The sequence below is a fragment of the Paralichthys olivaceus genome, chromosome 1 (assembly GCF_024713975.1).
Source record: "Paralichthys olivaceus isolate ysfri-2021 chromosome 1, ASM2471397v2, whole genome shotgun sequence".
Taxonomy (NCBI): domain Eukaryota; kingdom Metazoa; phylum Chordata; class Actinopteri; order Pleuronectiformes; family Paralichthyidae; genus Paralichthys; species Paralichthys olivaceus.
In genome coordinates, this window is record NC_091093.1 from 24199518 (window position 1) to 24221208 (window position 21691).

At 41.5% G+C, this 21691-nt stretch overlaps 1 protein-coding gene across 1 annotated transcript; it reads left to right on the forward strand.

Annotated features, from left to right (window-relative positions):
* The first annotated feature begins 693 nt into the window (after positions 1-693).
* Positions 694-16411, forward strand: tmod2 (tropomodulin 2). The gene is made up of 10 exons (XM_020080173.2): positions 694-852; positions 5964-6186; positions 7142-7298; positions 11521-11643; positions 11837-11911; positions 11995-12125; positions 12206-12313; positions 12411-12554; positions 12926-13070; positions 14321-16411. The coding sequence occupies exons 2-10, from the start codon at positions 6061-6063 to the stop codon at positions 14350-14352; spliced, it is 1041 nt and encodes a 346-aa protein (XP_019935732.1). The 5' UTR covers positions 694-852; positions 5964-6060; the 3' UTR covers positions 14353-16411.
* Positions 16412-21691: the final 5280 nt, after the last annotated feature.

Here is a 21691-nt window from a genome sequence, read left to right on the forward strand (position 1 = left end):
GATGAGTCTCAAATGAATATACTAATTCTACAGCAATTTCCTGTTTTGAACGTCATTTGTTGTTGTCCTGCTCTCACTACATTACAATGTCTTTAGCTAAGTACTACCATGTATCTGTTTTGTACTGATGCAGCCCTCATCTGATCCCAAAGTTTCTGTGTGGCGGGCGAGGCGTCTTGTTACAGTGCACATATTGTGTGAACCGAGAGGGTACATGAAATTCAATACCCTCTATTGTGTAACACAGTGAAAAGCAAACTGAGCATGAGCTCCTCCTGATCTTTAAAGTCAATGTTAAAGTCAATTCTGCCATATGTACAGGACATAGATGGGATGGAAATGCTGTTTCTCTCTGATCCCCGGTGTAGTGACAGAACATATAAGTACGCACCATATTAAGTACTCTGAAACATAGTACATAGTACAACATAGTATGCACATGGTGGATAGGATGAGAGTAGTGCAAATGTGCAAAATGTAATGTTAATCCACAGGATGTAGTTAAAATACAGCTTTTACCTTTCTTTCTTAAATCTGATTAGTTTTTTTTCCTGAAACATACAAATCTAATTCTAAAATGTTTTTTTTAATGTTTTTTTAAAAAAAAAATTAAACAAATTTTAAATTGTATTAAATGTTTAATACATTTTATTGTAATCCATCACATCTCATCTGATTGGTTCTCATAGATAAAGAGGGCGGGCCAGACACGCTCGCTGCCTATTGGCCGGCGGACCCGTCAGTCCCCGCTGCTGTCTTCCGGTGCTACCGCCCTGCGCTCTGAGAGAAATCGCTTTCACTGGATCTGTGCTCGTGTCTGAAGACTCGTCAGCTCGGTTCATTCGTGCTCAGGTAAGACGATGGACGCCTCCGGTGTCCTGATAATCTCTCATCCAGCTAACCCTCCTGTGTAACGTGCTGTCACTCCTGTATGTTCCAAACTGTTAGCAACTTGACTCAACTGCAGATGCTAGCGCGTTAGCTAGCTAGCCGCATCCAATCGGGCTGCATCCGACAAAATGTAGAGAAGCCAAGTTAGCGAAGTTAAGAGTCCGACGCGCGGCTCGTTTCTGCTGTTTCAGCTCCACAGCTAACAGGGGGGGTGTTTCTGAGTGATGATCATAGAGATCAACATGTCAACGATCAGCGAGGTCATCACAAACATGTCAGGAACATGTTAGCTGACGTTACTGTGCTGCTCGTCATGTCAAGGAGAAGTGGGTGAGGCAGCCACGTTAGCATCATATGAGCTTAATGCTGAGACATGACGTCAACACCGATCCCAGTATCTGTGTTTGTTTTGACCAGGATGTCAGAGACCTGTGTTTTTAAAGGGTTTTTTTGTGTGTGTGGCTTCAGCAGCAGAGCAACTTGTGTGGAGGGTCAGTCAGTCAGTCAGTCAGTCAGTCCACTGACAGGAGACTTTGTGTGAGGGGGTGATGAGAGGGTTTGTGTGTTGTAGTTTGTCCAGTCGTGTTGAATGAAGGGTGTGGTCCAGGTCTTAGTAAAGACGTCTGCATGAGGAAGTGCTTTTCCCCGGGCCAGCCTCGGGAGGCAGGTGACCCTGCTGGAGCTGTGCAGCAGGTAATGCAGCAGGGAGGAATGTCGTGATGGCTGCTGACATGGCATCGTTATGGTGATGGTGCACGGTGGCATCCTCTGCAGTGCAGTGCAGTGTCGCAGGTCAACAGATTTGTTTCACCTGCATACCTTTCACTTGAGAGTGAAACCTGCCTGTGAGTGTTGGGTTTCGCCCTTTGTGTCACACAGTGAATGGTGGCTGTGATTCGTTTTCAAAAAGGGGTGTGAAGGTGGGGGTGATCTTCCCTTAACCTGTATTATTCATCCTCTAGCACATGCGAGTCCTCGCCTAGCTGGAAGACTGGACACTCCCTGCAGTTTGTTCTCATTACATGGTAATGGGGTGTGTGTGTCTGGAGTGTGTGTGCAGCTAGAACAGGAACAGGCCTTGTTCGTTTTAAAACACCACAACTGGCCCTTCAGGTGTGTACAAGAGAAAAGAATGTGGTTGACATTACAGCCCAGTGGATTTGTAGTTTTAAGGGCTGATACGGATATTAGAGATCAGATATTCTGATCTCATATTGACATATCAATTTGTCCGTAAACCTTATTATAAATAACTATGAATTAAAAAAAACAAAAAACAGAACCAAATATATAGAACTTGAATTTATACAGAAAACATTTTTCTTTTACGCAAATTGTAAACATCTTCTCTGCATTGTGTTAAGGTTTTCATATCTGCAAGCAGGATACCAGGCAATTATGTCTGTAAAAAGCCTCATATTCTCCAATATCACCCAAACTACATGTGTCATGGCAGCAACTTGACCGAAAGTCTGGAGGGATGGCCTATGTTTCTCAGGGAATACTAAGGCCTAAGAAAAAGAAGATAAATGGGTCAGGCTCTAGTTAGCGAGCACTGATACATCTATTACTTCTATATAGACAGTTTTTATTCTCTTGAAACTTGTATCATTTAGTTCTTTGTACTACTTGTGTGTATTGCAGTTAATATATCTCATAAACTTTGTGATTCTACCCTCTGTTACTGTCTGTCCTTCTGTTTCCATGTGTGTTCCATTATTTCTGATTCTTACAGACACCTCAGGAGGATGTAGAGAAGAAGGACAGAGGAGAAATGAGTAACAAGATAGTGGAGAGACAGAGGGTTGGATAATACAGTCAGAGGAGAGTAGGCGGGAGGAGGATGTGCAGACTCTAGTCCCAGTGGTATTAGAGTTGGGTCACTCTAACTATAGTCTTTTTGTGCCTTGTTGGGGTGGTGCTCTATTTTAATGTAATAACCAGTTAGTGCTTCCTGTTCATCTCACTGCTGCAATGTGATGCTCATCCTCTGCCTCTGAGAACTGGAGCAGCACAGGCCACCGCAATATCGAGTGCAAGAATTATTTGATGTAAGCCACAGAGTCTGTTATTGCCCCACGCAGTTAATTTTTTAAAATTTGCCTGTGAACATTGAATTTGAAAGAGGATGAAGCCCGGCATTTGACCTTAACCATGTTTAGACTCTCCATTAAACAGGGATAGTGATGACAAAGGTGGAAACAGTGTCAGTCTGTTAGTTTACAGGAAAGTTCACGCAAAAACTACTGGACAGACTACCACGAAACTTTGCAAAAGGATGCGACGTGGATCAGGAAAGATCCACTTCAATTTTGGTGCAGATCCAGATCAGGGGGAGGATCCAGGAATTGTTTTCACTTTCTTAATTCATTTTTCAAATTTTTTTCTGAGAATAATTTGTGGTGCAGATCCAAAATAAAACTAAGATGAAGTGAATTAAAATGTGGTTTTATAAGGGGGCTGTTCAGCCTTGGTGGAGGTATGGAATTCTAGTTGTCCCTTTTTTATAACAGAATTTCTCTGAATTTTGCTCTGATATGCACACATACAGAACATAAGCATTTATTTTCCATAACTAGTTCTATAGGTAGATTTCCTCTAATCTTGCTTGAACAGGTCAGGTAGTTATCGCGTGTGTCCAGCAGTGGCCTAAGTGCACAGGTCAGTGAAGGAAAGCTCAAGGTGAGTGTAGAGTACAGACAGGTTTGCAGTATTACTGGCTTTGGGCCATCTGTTGTTTTGAAGGATTAACAGAGAGGAGAAGGAGAAAGGAATCAATCAGATCCGACTAATGGATCCTCTCAGTGTCTCCACCCCAGCCTGAGCCCACCCATTGCCATCATTTTCCCTGTCTGCATGCTACATTACTCCTCTGTCTGCACAGTCCAAAGTACTGGGCCCCATTGTAAACAGTGGCTGCTGTCTTACATGTGATGACTTATATTTCAGTTAAGCGAAAGGGGAATAACGTGGTAAACTCTGTTATTTTGGGCTGATCTTTTCATAAGAGCATTATAAGTGTGTTTGTGTGTGTGCGACTTATGCTTATCCCGTGCTCCAGCGTCTCTGCTTTGTCCAGATCCTTGTCAGCATTGTCATCACATCATTTCCCTCTGCTCATCTCAGAATCTTTCTGGGTAACTTAACCAATATGCCCAATCAAGAGTTGGGTCTGGACACAAGGCTGAATCAAACATGTTTTTAGATTCTGCAAACCTGGCTCTCAGTGCTTTTATACTCAGGGTTAATGCAGTGTGTTTTTGTGCCGGGGGTCATCTCCGTGTCGATTGCAAAAGATGAACAAAGTTCCACTTTCCAGAAACGAGCCAGCAAAGGATTGTAATGATATCAAGAGACGCAAATCCTGGTGCTGTTCATGAACTCAGGACAGGCAACTGCTATTGTGTTTGCAGCATACACAACAGCTTTCACACGATGCGTGGGAAGTTTTTAATCTTTCACATATAATGTTGAAGTTACCAGATTTCTACTTATTTTCATATTGTTTCACCCCCTTGTACTTGTCTTCCATCCCTAGCTCAGCTTCACTGCAGCTTCTGTGGCTGATCTCCCTCACACCAGTAGCTCTCATTATATCTGCCAGTAGCTTTTGAACATTACAGTGAGAATACGATTGTAGATCATTATATTCATTAGCTTTTATTAAAGCCATCGATGTTGACATTTCAGTCCAGCTTGTGGCTTGTGATAGTCATTTCAGAGGCGATGATGAGGGTAGTTGTCGAGGTCTAATGGATGAAGTGAGGGAGAGAATTTGCTCAGGACAGAGGCTGGTTTGTCCAGACGGTGGACTGAACAGTACGAGAGACGCACACTGTGTCAGGGAATTCCTCTGAGCTGGAGAAATCACTCAGGCAGCTCCAGGGAAGTGGCTCTAAATGTTTAAAGAATCTCCGGCTGGAACACAGAGTTGAATCTTGGGTTATTTTTCTGCTTTCACAGAGTTTAGATGCCGCTGTATTTCATAGTCTCTCATTCCCTCTATTTCTGCTAAGCCGGGTTGCCATTAGTTGCTTTCAGACATGTACCATACTCTGGGTATTCTCCTGATTATCTGGAGGGGCTTTATGTGGGAACTCGAATTTCCAGGTCAATTGCTCCGGACATTCTCCAGCCCCCTCGTAAAAACTCCTGAGAATGTCCGAGTGAGCTCACGTGAGAACACGTCTGGTGCTTGTATTGATGTGCTGTAAACAAACACACATGATTTCCACAGTGGGTGGAATACATCATGTCCTCCCTCCTGTATGCCTTATCCAGACGCAAATTCATGCCTGAACACGCACAGATTGTCTGGTTGGGTCTTGACATTATCTGGAGTCTGTTGGATTTTTGAGATTTAAATACAATTAATCCCACAGTCCGAAACTCAAGGCATTTTTCAGGTAGCACCTACAAGTAACGACTTGTGCCTACGTTACACAAGAGCTGTTTTATTCACCCCCACATGAGAACTTTTTTGAGGAACAACTTGGAAAGTGTGCGTTTCAGCTGAGTGTAATTGTGTGTGTGTGTGTATGTGTGTTTGTGTGTGTGCGAGTGATCAGGACTAAGACCATCTGCAGAGTCTTGCAGGGACCTCATGAGGTCATTTTGCGTAACTGTGGCGTGGGAGAGGGAACTGAAGCATCTTCATTTAGTTTGACAGGACACACACTGACTTCTTAATCATTCACATATCACAGATCTACATTTAATCCTAACTGTAATGTTACGTTACGGTTACATTTTGCCTTATTTTCAGTCCCTTGATAGAAAATGTATTCCTGCAAGAATAAGCTTCTTTTTCATGAGGAGTTGTTGGAGATCTTCATGGGAGCGGTCAGATGATTTGTCTGAGCCTGAGAAAGTTCTTCCTGTGTTCCAGCTGTGTCTTGCATCATGGCAAGGCCTCATTATCCGGCCCAGCTGTGATCAACTATTGTTTCACATGGATGTGATAAACAATGTGACTGTGCTCACAAGATGTAACTTCATTTCAATGTTTTCGTTGGCTAATGTAAAAGGACTCACCGTCATATGTTTCTGTTTTTGTGTTCCCAAACATTCAGGTAGCCTCACCTCGGTCCTGGGAGCAGTGAGCCCGAGGAGGAACAGTGTGGCTGCGGTCTGCTGCTCAGGGTTGCTTTGTAAGCTATAGCCGGCACCATGGCGCTGTCGTACAAGAAGGACCTGGAGAAATACAAGGATCTCGATGAAGATGAAATCCTCAACAAGCTGTCGGAGGAGGAGCTCAAACAGCTGGAGACAGCCCTCGAGGAGATGGATCCTGAGGTCAGGGTTCAGTGAGGGCTGGAGGAGCTCCAGGGCTCTTTAGTGGGAGGGTTTGACTGTGAAGTGGACAATTTCATAATCATCTTCCTTAAACAAAAGTCCTATCTTGGAACCTTAAAACAGATTACACCTAGTTTTACAAGTGTATACCACTTGTACTAAATCTGGTATAGTGTGTGAATCACAGAAAGTGGTCATGGCTGAAGCACATAAAGGGAAAGTGAATCCACCAGAAAATATATGCCACATCATTAAATTGAGATTCACTGGGATGCATTGAAAGGGTGGATTTTTCCCCTGCAATCCAACCCCACCCTCAACTCTCAAGCTTCTTTGGTTCAGAAAATAATTTAATGGGGAGTCTGGGCTGCAGCGACCGTGTCAACAGGCTGCCAAGTGTTTTTGTGTTTATTTGTGAGTGGAGCTGTAGAGTAGAATGAATAAACATGAGTAAGTATAATCCCTCCCACGCCCCTGGATGTTTTATTGAAATTCCAACTAAACCTAGTGAGAGAAATCCCACTGCACACAGAACCCACAGGAAACAGTCAGTGGGAACATATTCATATTCAAGTTAAACAAGTTCAGAGTATGTTGATGAACCTGTAATATCTGACTATCTTCTATGTGAAACTCAAGCCTGCACGTCTGCTTCCTCATCTGAGAATGTACATTATATACATTTGTTTTCAGAGTTTGTTCTCAGCCAGTTTCTGCTACTTTTGATATCACAGTGATGAAAGTACCTTCGAAGGGAAACCTGTGTTGTGATTGTATCCCTTTTCATTCATATAACTCATTTAATGCATATATTTCCCCCTGAAAGCAGACAGACCAAACACCATTCATCATTTGCCAGTTTATGGATTTAAGACTTTTATACTATAGACATTTCTCTGTATTGAAGTCTTCATCAGTCGACAGGTCTAATATATTTCCTTGTTTCCTCCCCCAGAATGCTCTTCTCCCAGCGGGTTTACGTCAGAAGGACCAGACGTCCAAGGACGCAACAGGACCGTTTGACAGGGATCGTCTGCTCAAACACCTGGAGAAGGAAGCCATCGAGTACAAGGACAGAGAGGATATAATTCCCTTCACTGGAGAGAGAAAAGGTGTGCCTTTGTTTTTCTTCATACCGGCTCATTTCAGCATGAATATTTACAGGATTTGGGTTTTAACCCCTTAAAATTGTGGATTCCACAACATATTGTGTGACGTTGACCATTAGAAAAGTCAAGCATTCTTTTAAAATGGAGATTTCACAATCCCAACATGATTTCCTCTTTTTATCGTTCAGCCATAGTGCTCTCTCGTGTTAGGGTCGTATTTCTCAGGGGATGAAGGACCAAGGTCTTCATCAGCAGTACAGACACACAGTCATAATTACTGTTCTGCTCTCTTTGCATGTATTATTAATGCATGTATGCTCTTATGCAACATGCAGCCTAGTGGGGGAGGTGTGTTTGTACCAGAGGAAAGGAGGTAGGGAGAGTCAAAGGAGGAGGCAATGTTAGGATTAGCTGTTTTTAATCAATCTTTTTGTTTATTTTACTTGGAGGTTCTGTTTTTATCTGTGATGGTTTAGTAGTTAGCAGAATTCTGCAAAAAAACACTGGAAGGATTATCGTGAAACTTTGTGGAAGGATGCAGTATGGGTCAGGGAAGAACCCGTCACATTCAGATCTGGATCCGAAGGTGGATCCAGGATTTGGTTTTTTTTTGACTTTCTTATACACTTTGAGATTCAGTGTCCACATTTTCATTCTGTAATTATATTACACAAGTATAATCTATAGATCCTGATGAAAAAAATCAGGCATGTTTAGGGGAATTGATGCTTATGAGTGTGTGAAATTTGACACAAATCCAAATAAAAATTCAGATCTAGTGAAACTGTTGAGGCGACTTGATGCACTTATGGATGAAGCTCTGTTTTTCAGAAGATGTGATACAAATTTGAGACTAAGTAGCCAGATTTTTTTTGTTTGGTTTTGCTCATTGATTGAAGATGCAGACTGTAAATCCAGTTGTGTAACTTTACAGCCATAGTTGTACTGCTGTATTTAGACATTTCCAATTTGTAAAGATTGGGTCTCATGGATTTATAGCCGCAACTTGTTGCTGTAATCAGTGACGTCAGTAACATGAGATGATGCCCGAGCTTTAACCATCTGATATGTAATGTTTCTCTTTTTTTATAATTCTCAAGAACTGTTCATCCCAAAAATATTCAGGAACAACTTCTGTCTTCCTCAAGTTCGAAGCCATGCACATGCAAAATTTAAAGTTGCTGGGATTGGCAGTTCTTGAGAAGTCAAAGAACAGACAGGTCATGTTTTCAGACATGGTGAATCCAGCTGTTCGCTCACATCGGATTCTGCTGACTTTCTGCAGACCTCATACAAGCGCCCATGCAGAAAAGTCTGCAGATTATCAGAGTCCAGTGCACATGTGAAAGTATCTACAGAGTCCTTCTTTATATTCAGATACTTGTGACAGTAACTGTAAACGAAATTATTTTCCAGAGGAATTTCTTTTGTCGGGATCTCCAGAGATCCAAACAGTACTCCTTCGCTGGAGAGGAAATAGAACTGACATCTTCACTATGACCCAACCCGGTCTGTTAGAAATTATGGTGTGTGTGTGTGTGTGTGTGTGTGTGTGTGTGTGTGTGTGTGTGTGTGTGTGTGTGTGTGTGTGTGTGTGTACCCCATGACTACATGGAAAACTCAAATCACTCTGGTGGTTCTGTGGAATGTGGCTGATTCTCTCCCCCTTGTTATACTCACCCCCTGCTGATGAATAATGTTGTCATGAGTGTGTGAGTGTCTCCTCTCAGCAACACACATAATATCAGAGGAAAACAGTCTGCCTGGCAATCACTATAACCACTAACATCAGGTCAACGCTTATTACTTTTTTACCCTCCATCTTTTATTATTGTTCACACCTTCTGTTCATCCTTGATTTCCTGTGGCTTTTGTCAACATTCTTTACATTATGAGTTTGTCATGTCCATAGATGTTGAATAGAAATGGGAAATTCTTTCACTGAGTTTTTTTTAACATTTTATAAACAAAGCTTTGCCTCTGTGATTAAGGAAATAACCCACTGATGAAGTGATAATGATAATAACTGTTAGTTGCAGCCCTACCCACATGTTAGTCACGTTCATCTGAAGAATAAGCCAGAGTTCACTGTAAACAGCCATTGCAGCTCCACTGACCCATTTTACTTGCCGTAGCTGTATGGTGACAGTAATCCTGTGCAATCATGGATTATTATTTGAGTGTGTTCAATTTTGATCATACCTCCAAATATTCGAATCTGGATTAACTTCTTGTTTACAGCCTGTGTGATTCTCTGGATTTCTCCCCATGGCTGACTTTATTGTAGATGTTTTAGAGATTACAACATTAGAGATGTCTGAAACCGATGCAGGCATCACAAAGTCCCTCAATACCAGTATTAGGTACATGGGTCAGTCTGATTCACCAAGTACTTCCAGCTACTCCTGATAGAGAAAGACAGATTTTTAAGTCCCTGTTTTTTCCCACATACAATGTTGTACCTCAATGTGTTTTCTCCATTTTGTCCATAATGTGTGTCCCTGTGGGGTCATTCAGACCACAAGACTTTGGGCCTCTTTCCTTCTTCCGAGGAGCTAAATGCTGATCCACTGGGACTGGCACAGATGCTGCTTGATGACTTTATTTACTGTTTGCTGGCGTTCAGGAAGTGCCAGAGCCCCCACTAGGGACCAGTTTGAGCAGTTTGACGAGAGTGGGAGGGTCTGATCTTGGGGTGTTTTTGTTTAAGGAGACAGGCACGCAGAGCGGCTGGATGCTCTCTCTGCCATGCTGTGTTTGTTGCCCCAGCAGTGCAGTTTAGATTAGACTAAAGTCATTGTTCCATGACTTCCTTCACTCTTTCCGTTTCTTCGCCCAGATAGGTAACCATGGCAATGCCACAGTTGTCAGTCAGTCCTTGGCGGACTGAGTTCTGCTGGTCTGAGGAACTGGTGGTTGGGGAAGGTTGTGTAAAGTAGCCGGAGGCCCAGTTTTATTTACACAGCACATTTCTGTTGACACTTCACCTCCATGTTAGAGTGTACAATGATTGCACGCTGAACAAAACAAGAATTTCAGTTAATTTTATGTGACTTTTAACAGCATTCATTCACAGTGTAATGAGTTTGCATCGTAAAGCTTAATCTGTGCTCATTCCTTGTGCATTGCAAGAAAGCAGAAAACTTGATTTTAGCAAATAAACCAAAAAACACAAGTTGCTTTCAGACGTGAACTGAACAGCAGATAATATCCTGACATTTGCCGGAGGGACTGTATGTGAGAGTGAAAATGGCCAATTTTGAGGCTCTGGACTTTCTCCCTAGTTTTTCCTGCCTGCCCCTTAGTAAGAACTATAGATAACGTTATGTGAGAACACAGTAGAAGACTCTCAGCAGGATTCACTGCAAGTGAGTGGGCGTGTTGATGAGCACAGATGCAAAACCGAAAAAGCAGAAATACAAACATCTCAGAATGAGAAAGAGGAACGATACATGTAGAAGGCACCAACAAAATATCAACTTAGACAGACAACAAGACTGGAGAGCTTTTGGTGTTGGTGTGCTGGAAACAGAAAACATGTGATTTGCACAGTAGAATGAAATCCTGCCTCTTCCTGCTGCACCACCCCTCACCTGAACACTCTGGAGATTTCTGTGTCTCTGTGAACGCGTCTGACTGGAGAATCACTGGCTGCGTTGTTTTTTTTGTGAAAGGCAAACTCAGGAGAAAGTCTGCAACCAATTGTGCGAACATTCTCCTGAGGCCATTTCTGAAACTGGCTACCGTGTGTTACTGTGTAGAAATAAAATGAGAGGTTAAAGCTTAAGAGCAAAGCAGAGTGATGGATATTTTGAACTGCTGTGAAGTTTGATGCCTGAAAAAAGATCAAATGATCAAATGTGTTGTGAGATTCAAGCTTAATGTTGGCGTTAAACCTGTCTAAGTGTATTTACTCTACAGTTTTTTTCGGGAACGGTGAACACAGCTCTTAGTTGTCATGCAGTCTTATGACTGTTGCAAGGAGAGAGGAATGGTTGTAGAAGAATAACAAGCAACATTAAGTGACGCTTTAGCGGTTGGACACATTTTATAGAAATGGGAGCAGTTGTGTAACATCTCATAAAATTTACTTGGGCCTGCAGGGACCTGATTCTTCTGACTTGATGAAAACATTATTTATACCCTGCCCTTTTTGTGAGGCCTGAATCGTCTCCTTTGAGTTTATGATTTGAAGTAAACTTTCCTCTCCTCTCCTTCTCTATAGGTAAAGTATTTATTCCTAAGCAGAAACCAATAGAAATGCGCCAGGAAGAAGTCACAACCCTCGATCCAGAATTGGAGGAAGCCCTGTCCAGTGCCACAGACACAGAGCTGTGTGATCTAGCAGGTAAAGAATGAATGAACACCTTCGGGAAAACTAAGAAGTCTTTGATAAAAGGTTTTAGAAACATAACTCAGTATGAGAATCTCATTGTGTTGTAGCTGAGGGAAGCATTCAGTCTGCCTGAGACTGTAAAACACATTTATAAACTCTGATTATCACTGCAGCCTCTGAGTCTGTGGTTTGCTCTTGTCTGCAGCGATCCTGGGTGTTCACACGCTGGTCACCAGTAGTCAGACATATGATGGGACCGGTGGTAAAGAGGGTTACAACAGTAAGTACAATCATAGAAGTGAACTCTTGTTAATTCAAATGTCCCAAAAAGGATCAATGTCTTGACCCCTGTGTCTCTTCTAGATGTGATCAAAGGGGAGAAGATGAACCCAGTGTTTGACGAGCCTCCCAATCCCACCAACGTAGACGACACCCTGCAGAGGATAAAGAGCAACGACAGCTCCCTAACAGAGGTCAACCTCAACAACATTAAGGTACACGCAAACACAGGTTATCAGAGTGTGTTTATACTCATCTACCTGTGGCTAACAGTGTTTCTTTGTTGGCTTTTCAGAACATTCCCATTCCCACCCTGAAGGACTTCGCCAAAGCCATGGAGAAGAACACTCACGTCAAGAAGTTCAGCCTGGCAGCAACACGGAGTAACGACCCAATTGCTGTGGTGAGAGGGTGTGGCATGCAGGCTGTAAATAACTATTGATGGCACCAGACAAGTCCTTATTTACACCTTTGCTTTATTTTTCTCTTCCTGGTCCCAGGCGTTCAGTGACATGCTGCGGGAGAACAAAACGTTGCGAGCTTTGAACTTGGAGTCCAACTTCATCACCGGGACAGGGGTGCAGGCTTTGGTTGATGCTTTGCGAGACAACGACACACTCACAGAGATCAAGATAGACAACCAGGTACCAGATGGTTTGGGGCACTTTCCCTTTTCGAGAAAGTTCTGTCAGACATCAGGATCTTTTGCTCAAAAGCAGAAAGGATTGCAAGAATCTTAATAGAAAGTTCACATAATTCCTATTTAATTCAAGATTATGACGAGAAAGAATTTGCTCTTTATTTCATTTCATATTTTGATCCCTGTAGAGGGCCAAAGAGTCTGATTCTTCTAAAGAGTGGTTTCGTCTGTTTTGCACTGTGCACTTTAAAGAAAGTGCCAACCTACACAAACCACTGCCTGAATAAATCATACACGTCAAGAGAGTTTGAAGTAGTGGAAAAGAAGTGAAACCATATCCCTGTGGTCCTGACTCGCTATGTTTGTGTGATTCAGAGGCAGCAGCTGGGTACTACTGTAGAGATGGAGATAGCTAAAATGTTGGAGGAGAACAACAGCATAGTGAAGTTTGGTTACCACTTCACCCAGCAAGGACCTCGCTCCAGAGCCGCCGCAGCTATCACCAAGAACAACGACCTGGGTACGACACACACACACACACACACACACACACACACACACACACACACACACACACACACACACACACACACACACACACACACACACACACACACACACAAAGAACAATTTGAGATTTATTTAATCCTGTAAAAGCTGTGTTAGTGTCTGCCCATCACATTGCCTTTCGCCTGGTATATCTTTATTACCACGTTCAGACCTGGTATTGACATCCTGCCTTACATATCTGAACACACAATTCTTCCTGTGAACCGATCTCTCACACATTTAGAATTGGTCTCGGACGAATATGTCCACATTCTTTTTCACTGTGTGAACGCAAATGCTTCCTGGGGCACATTTGAAGGACCCTTCACTCAGCTGACGCCCTCTTGATTTGTTTGTTGGCACAGTGGAATCTTCACAGTTGTATGAGATTCATTCAGCCCTCCTGAACCTGCGCTTGTGCCAACACACACACACACACACACACACACACACACACACACACACACACACACACACACACACACACACGCAGTGACATCAGACACATCTGTAAACTCCGATGGGGTAAAATATAATTTCGTCTTCATGAACACAAATGTCACACGTTTGTATTTGCATATAGAGCAGGGAAGTGAAATCCAACATTCACAGGAGACTCATTCAAGACACATTTTAGTTCCAGGTATGAACAGACAAACTTGGAGCTGTCCACTTATGATCGGATCTCTCAGGACGGATGTTCATGCCAGTTGTGAACAAGGCTTTAATGTGGAACAGGGCGTTATGACGAATTGTGTTTACATCGTTTTACTGTCTGAAACCTGTCAGTCAATCACAATATGAAGTTTCAGTCCACAGTGACGACCTCTGCTCTCTTTTAGCTCCTCCTCCTGTCAGAGCTGCGGTAGCACAGGTCTGGTGCATGGGTGTGGTCACAGAGTGTGTTGACGATAACAATGATTTCTTTCACAGCTTTTTGAATGGACCATTCACTGCATTAACGTTACGGAGATTGACACGGTGTGATCTTACAGCTTTGAGAGCGACGACATCTCACTTGTTTTCTGTACATGCCGACACACGCTGTTGAAACAGCTGTAACTCACAGCTCTAGATGACTCACTCAGTGTTTTCATGACAAACTAACAGGCCTGTGGAGGTCGAACGGTTGCGTTGCATGTTTGCAGTCGTTCGTTCTTGTCAGTCGATTGATTTTAGGTGAAATTTATGCTTTTTTTTTCATTTACCTCTCCCGTCTAGTTCGCAAGAAGCGAGTGGAAGCCGAACTGTAGGAATGGAGCCGGACCCGCCTCCCAGCCAATCTTGTTTTTTCATCTCACCATGTGGAATAATTTCAGCCAATGCCCTGGTCTCATCTCACTGTGTGGAAACTTAAGTCTTGTGCCAAACTGTGGGGCAAGGCGCGCGCAACCAGAACATACATCTGAGAAGAAGGGAAGTAACTGGAATTGCCCTCTCCTATATGCTTGTTCATACTGTTGTTTGTTATTATGTTTGTTATTGAAGGTGTAAATCTGATTAGTTTTTAGTCATTTCATTTCAGCTGCTCCTTTTTTTTGAGCCTTTGTATGATCTGTCCAGACTTTTTACTCGCTCTTTTCCTTTTATACAATGCTATAATCATGTGGAATAAACATGAACAAGTAACTGAAACAACAGTAATATCTGTGTAAAAACGGTAACTAACCCTGTGTCCTCTTCCGTGATACTTTGCTATTGAATCTTAAGATTCCAGTGGGGCGATATTTGACATTAGAACAACGTGATTCGTTCCGAGGCCGCGATGACTAACCTGCAAGTGTTGTTCTGACTGCGCCGCTGTCAGTCACCACACAATAACCAGCAGCATGGTGCAGTAATGATGAGGTCGCTGTCGTACGTTACGTGAGCAATGTGGTTTGCAGGTGTTTTTTATTGGAGTTGTAAAGTCAGCGTGACTGATGGGCTGGTGTGTGTAATAGTTCATGTGTGTGCAAGAACGTTCTTAGTTGGTGCTGGCGTTACGCTGTAGTCAGCCGAAGAGAGGATGTGTGATTCTAAATCTGTAAAAACACATCATACTGTCGACCCACAACTTCAAGATAAAACCGTATCTGTGAATAACGTTTTTATTCCTTTAGTTTTGTTCTAACTAAAGATCTTGTTTTGAAATGGTTTAAATTCTGATGTTGGTTATTATGACCCCTTATATCTCTGAACAGGAAATTATAATGAGGCTTTGGTTTTTCAGATCAAGTAAAAGTGGGATTTTACTATAAATACAACAGGATATTTACTCTGTTGAGGCTTTGACATGCTCTCACTAATAAAATAAATACCTGCTCGACAGGCTCAGTATCACTAATGCTCAACCAAACCAAAGACGAACACGTGCAGTGCTTAGAGCATCAACATCAGACTCTGTGGTTATTGATTCAGATTTTGGTTTTGTCAGCTTCCTCACAGTTAAGATCCTGGAAAGAGTTTATAGGTTGACAACAATGATTTGACTTTTTATTTGACCATGACGTTCCATTCCTTCATGTGGGCCATTTAATGAAGAGGAGTATCCTGCAAGTCGTTGGCTGAGATGCGATTAAGAGTCGGCTCACAGTTTGTATGAAATCTTGTCAGTTTTATGTCTCGGCATGCAACTACTTGTGAAACGTCTCTGTGAACACCACCCCTGTACAGATCTTAAATCCTCCCTCACACCAACACTTCAGCTTTCAGCAGCATCTGAGCAGTAGCATGTCGTTCATTACGTAACAGTGATGATGGCAACATGCCGTGTGCCTTACTCTGAACGCACACTAACCTGCTCGAGATGAGGAGAACAGGACTAATGCAGAATTTACTTGAAACTTGTATATACTGTTTATGTGTAATAGGAACAATACTCTGGCATGACGTCATCACTATGAACAACACGTTTCTATCGACCGTGCCGCCTCACATTCCTGGGACGAGAGTTCTATGTTTTATATCTGTGTTCTTCCTCCAACATCATATCTGCTTGTATTTGATCTCCAACCTTTGTCTTTACATGACCGTGCTCTGCTGGTGGATTAACTGCTTCTTTGCTTGGGCTTGTTAATAATATTCGGTGATTCTATATTAATTATGTACATTAATTATAAAATGCCATCTCAACGTCTCACACACACTCACACACTTACTTGTATGTGTGTACCACATAAATCTACTCACTGCTGAGATTTCTTTTGTACCTTTTAAATCAAAATCCAGGTGTAGACTCAACATAAGGAATATGTACTATTATAAACCACAAGACTGGTAAAATGCACTGCTGAATATAAGACATCCTCAACAATAAATGTTTTTACATACTCTGTGCCTTTTTTGTTTTTCTTTAACCTAAATGTATAAATATGATCTTGATTATTGAGCCTATTTCCTCTTAAAATTCTTTTCAATCAATCAGACTTTATTTGTAAAGCACTTTTGATACAAAAATGTTTAAGAATAAAAGCAACCAAAGTAATGCACACCACCCATCCACACACAGATTAAGACGATATTAACAGGAAGTGAGGGAATTTTAAATGCACACTAAAGACCTTAGAGTTAAAAGATAAAGATGAAATACAAATAAAACTTTAAAAAACAAAAAGATTTATAAAAGTTGAATAGAATAATATACAAAAAGAGAGGTATGAAGATAAAATACTAAAAAGATGTGAAAAGAATAAAGATAAAATGTAAAAAGTATAAAGATGAAAAAGAAAAAACGCTAAAAGATGTGAGAAGGATAAAGACAAAATAGAGAACATTTAGAAGCTTGTTTAACGAAATCTTGTTCCACATTGAAATTCAATCAGAACAAGATTCAGGTGAGGAGAACTGTTCACAGCCTCAGGGATCATGTAGATCTGTCAGTAAATGTTTCTAACTGAGTGATGAAGGCCTCACAGAAATGTCATGTAAGTGGATCTTTTTCTATTTCCAAGATCAATAATGAAACTTCAAGCTCAACTCTATTCTAGATTTCAGGGTTTCACCTGATGTTTTGTGTTTATGTGAATCTTGCATGTTCTCTGAACAGAGCTACTCTGCAGACCTCGTTCACCCTAACAGGGTCAGACTCTAGGGTCACAAGGTTTCATCCTCTCGGGAACGTGAATGTTCAAACCTGGAGGACAGCCCTGTCCAAACCTGGTGAGAAATCTCACTGAAAAACAAAAACGGTGGTGCAGAGGGAGAAGTCGGTGGATTGACAAAGTCTGTACGGATTCTTCCTCTGGGGAACAGGAGAGTCTGCAGCAAACACTGAGATATTTCAGTCAGGATCCATCATCCATAGAGCTGTGCTGCTCTAAGTAAAAAAAGAACTGTGTGTAACTACTGAGGACCAGATTGAAAACAGGCTGTGGTCAGAACTTAAGCTGCGACAGTTTTTTTTAGTGACCTACAGACGGACATGTTGGTTTGGGAGGTACTCGAGCTGGTGTTCGTACGCAGCCTTTAATCAGATCCAGTTTCTCAGATTGTTTGCACATGCCTGAGAGATGATGTAATGTGCATGACTCCATCGCTCTCTGAGCTTCCTGTGCCAGAGTAGCTGTGGTGAACTGCTGTCAGAGAAACCTGGGGTGTGACTCCAATGTTTCCACTCTGAGAGAACGAGAACAGCAGGTTTGTGTCGTGACTGATAAAACGCACCAGAAGGCTTTGATTCAAAGCAAGATTCCAAACCTGGCTTCATAAACTGCCAGTGAAATATACAGTTGTGTGCTTATGTAAGTGCAGTAGTAACTGTTCCCTCAAACCAGGGCTATTATTAAACACCAGTCACTCCTCTGCATGTGGAAAAAATAGACTGAAACACACAGTTCCTGGAGTCCAAGTCTTTCTTTGAGGTTGGTGTTCATGCAGCGCTGACGTGAAGAGAATGATGTGTTTGGTTTGAAGTAAACGAGGAATCTCTTGAAGATGAAACCTTGAAGGAGACATTCATATACATCAAAACCTCAGCCCACACATCATGTCAACGGAGGTTTTTACAAAATGGAGAGTATTTAACATCTAAAGACCAAAGTCTGGTCAAATAAAGACAGCTGATTATAAAGCTGTCAGTGACTTCTGACTTCATAAAGATTTTAATCTCTCTTAAAATCCTAGTTTTGAAAATGTGCATTTAATGGGTTTATGGTCTGAGCTCGCTTTCATCTTCCAAGTCGCTTCACACAAAGGCTGCCTTGTAGCCCTCTTATTATTGGAATATTTTTTATGTTTGGCATCTTTTGATTCAGATTTAAACATGTTTTCAATCTTTTTATCATTTTGTTGAGTAAGTCACTTTATAACTTTGCTTTGAAAAGTGCTTTGTAAATATGGTTTATGCCGAGGAGATCGTCTTCTCATTAGGTTGTGTCTCTCTGTCAGTAAGAACAAGTTAGTGTCCTTTTTTTATAACGGTGCCTTTAACGTGCTTGTGGTCTGAACTTACTTTTTGAAGTCATCTCACAATAACTCACTTTTTTTCTTTTATTCTTGCTCCTTTTGATTGATGATTGATTGACACAGTTTTTTGATTTCTTTTATCACTTTGTCTTATAAAGACTTCATAACTTTATGCTTTATATATAAAGTTTTCTTATTTATTACATGAAATTGATGATAATCTCCCCTGCTCCACTTGGTCAGTCTGATTATTAATGATATTAATGTAGTTATGGGTGAAGAGGTTGGAGTGGGTGCAGCCTGCAGGCCGTCACACTGACGAGGATTAAACTTCACTGCACCGGACTGACTCCAACACGACTCCACGTGAACTGCAGAGTGATGGAAAGAGAAGCAGATGTTGCACGGATTGGAACTTGTGTCTGTGCTGACTTATTCTGCCCTTCCCCTGATTCTCATCCTCTGACGTCTGACATCTTCCACACACAAGCTTTGTTCTGCTCGTCCTGCAGCAGATTTCCCACCCGAGTGGAAGGTGTGGTGAGTCAGCCCTGAACGCAGCTCTCTGAAGTCTGCCTCTATCATGACCTCATGCAAGTGGTTAACAAAGGCTCACTGATTATGTAAAGGAGAGAACGGAGGAAGGACACTTGTACTGTACTTTATTCACAAGCAGCCAAGGGTGTGAGTCAGTCACTACTATAAACAAAGTACTACACACCATGTTTATTTTAGAGGAAATCAGGTCACAAACTGAACCAAAACTCGTGTTTCAGGCAGCAAGACGTGAATAAAACCAGATTTAAAAGCCTGTTCATTGATTTTTTTTTCCATTGCTGAAAAGCCTCAGATGAGAGCTGACATGTTGGCAGGACCAGTGATGTGTCCTTCAAACGCAGCCTCATACCTGACTGGGTTATGTAAACATCCTGACTACAAGCTGTGGACACAGAAGAAATGTGCAACATCTGTGAGTGTGCACTTGATCCTTCAAAGCCTGAACCTATGCAACTGTTTGGATAAGTGTGTGATTATTAGTGAGGCAAGGCCCATTTATCTGAATAACACATTTCAAAGTGCTTCACATAAAATATACAAGGCATCATGACAAATTGTACAAGCAACATAAGACGAGAAAGAAATTCAAAGTTAAAAAGCAGTTCAATACAGAATTAAATATTACATAAGAAATAAAAGAGTGAAAATAACATGGCAGTTTATGAAATAAGTAATTGTATGATTTAATAAAAGGTCGTGGCAAACAGGAATGTTTTCAGCATTGATTTAAAAGAACTAAGAGTTGCAGCGGACTCACTGTTTCTATATGAAGAGCCCTAAAGAATAGTTCATTTTGTCCTAAATGTCATTTTTTACAGGAATGACATCCATCTCCATTACCAGGCAGCTACAGTGACACTGTTTTATTAACTTTCCTTCCTTTTGGGTTAAAAATAACCAGTTGCCTCAGCTTCATAACGTCAAACACATTCTGCACAGTGAACATCTCAGTCAGTGGAAAAAGGATTATTAGCAGCCCTGTAAAACGATTGGCGGCACTGGATTGTAATAAAAAGTTTAACTCTAGAGAACATCTTTACCATGACTTTCCGTGACTTAAAGAACTGGTTCACTTCAACAAACTATTCTATTCTAATCCAGATTAAGAATTGCGATGCTGTTGTTTATCAGTTTCATGATGGCTGAGGTCGTTAAGTATTTTGAGATGAACCCTCCTGAATAAAGTCTGTGTCAAACCAAATCAAACCAAATGGACGAGTTCCATTCGACAAAGAAACTCCCGTTCTAAAGTTCTTGAGTTGACACTTAGCCTACAGGTGAATAATATTGTAGATTTACACTATGAATACATGTACGTTTTCTAAAAAAATGATTCTTGATTGTTAAAGACAAAAACAGTTATGTTCATTTATGTGCTGATCAACTGGCGCCATCTAATGGTTAAAAACAATACCTTGAAACAATTGCAATATTTAAATTGTCCAACAGGGGTCAGAGTAAACCCACAGATGTTTTATGGTGGTATTAGTAAAATCATCCTGTAGATGTCCTCATCATCCCAAACCATTAACTTCATGTGGCTGCATAAATTCCATTTATTGTAAGTGGTGAAACAGTCTAAGTGGTAAAACACAGTGATGACACAGACATCAGAGGCTTTCTGGTGTTCAGTATTCTGCCCCAGGGCACTTTGGCACTGGGATCAAACTGCCAACCTTCTGGTTAGTGGACGACCCACTCTACCCCTGACCCTGAAGTGCAATTTGTGATCAATAAACAGCAATCAATCAAGCAATCATATTTTATTTGTACAGCCCATATTCACAAATCCCAGACAAAGGGTTTAAACCTTAAAACTCAACTTGCTGTGTATAGATGTTGTTTATTTTCCATCTACGATAAATACACATCAGTTTCTCAACATTATAAAACCTTTTTACCTCTTTACAGGCTCCCTTCCTATGGCCTCTTTACAGATGATGAACTAATTACAGAGAACACAATGAGACCTGTCGGTGCACTCGGATCAAGAGGCGGCTCCAGAGTGTGTTGTCATGGTAACGTTGTGACACATGACTCATGGTGTTGTTGCCTCTCCTCCCTCTTTTCATCCATAGCCATGATTTCCTTTTGTGTGTTTTTCCTACAACAGAACACAAGACGGGGAGATGCGAGTGAAGTAATCTCATCTCCACTGTCCGTCTGCCACACTAGATATGAATTTTAAAACTATTGGAGGAAAATTACATCATTTTATACATGAAAATGATTTAATTCTCCTCCCTCTCTTTTAGCAGACCCAATGCCCAAAGACAAGGAGCTAATACAACACGAGCGCTGAACTGATTTGCAGTTCAATCTAAAAAAGTGTCATCTCACATTGAGAACATCATGTATAATTAATGCTCCGTCCTCCTGGTCTTTGTTCTGATACACACGTTTAATAAATGGATTTCCATTTGAAAATGCCAGACAGTGAGATTACCACAGCAGCATCTATAACCAACAGGCACTAATTGAATAAATTAATCATTCAAAGATCCTGAATCCATTTGTCGCTCCCCCAGTATTTGTCCCTCAGCATATGAGACTTCATGGAGGTACAACCTGTGCATCCTCGAGTCGCACCTGCAGTTTTTATCTTCCTATTAGTTAGTGATTGCTTTTCACCAGCAAAGCTATTCAATT

Bases quoted from the DNA above. Each gene is read 5' to 3' on its own strand.
- tmod2 (XM_020080173.2), top strand. From the start codon at position 6,061: ATGGCGCTGTCGTACAAGAAGGACCTGGAGAAATACAAGGATCTCGAT. The intron at 11,912-11,994 runs GTAAGTACAATC...TGTCTCTTCTAG, and splicing joins TGGTAAAGAGGGTTACAACA to ATGTGATCAAAGGGGAGAAG. The intron at 12,126-12,205 runs GTACACGCAAAC...TTGGCTTTTCAG, and splicing joins TCAACCTCAACAACATTAAG to AACATTCCCATTCCCACCCT.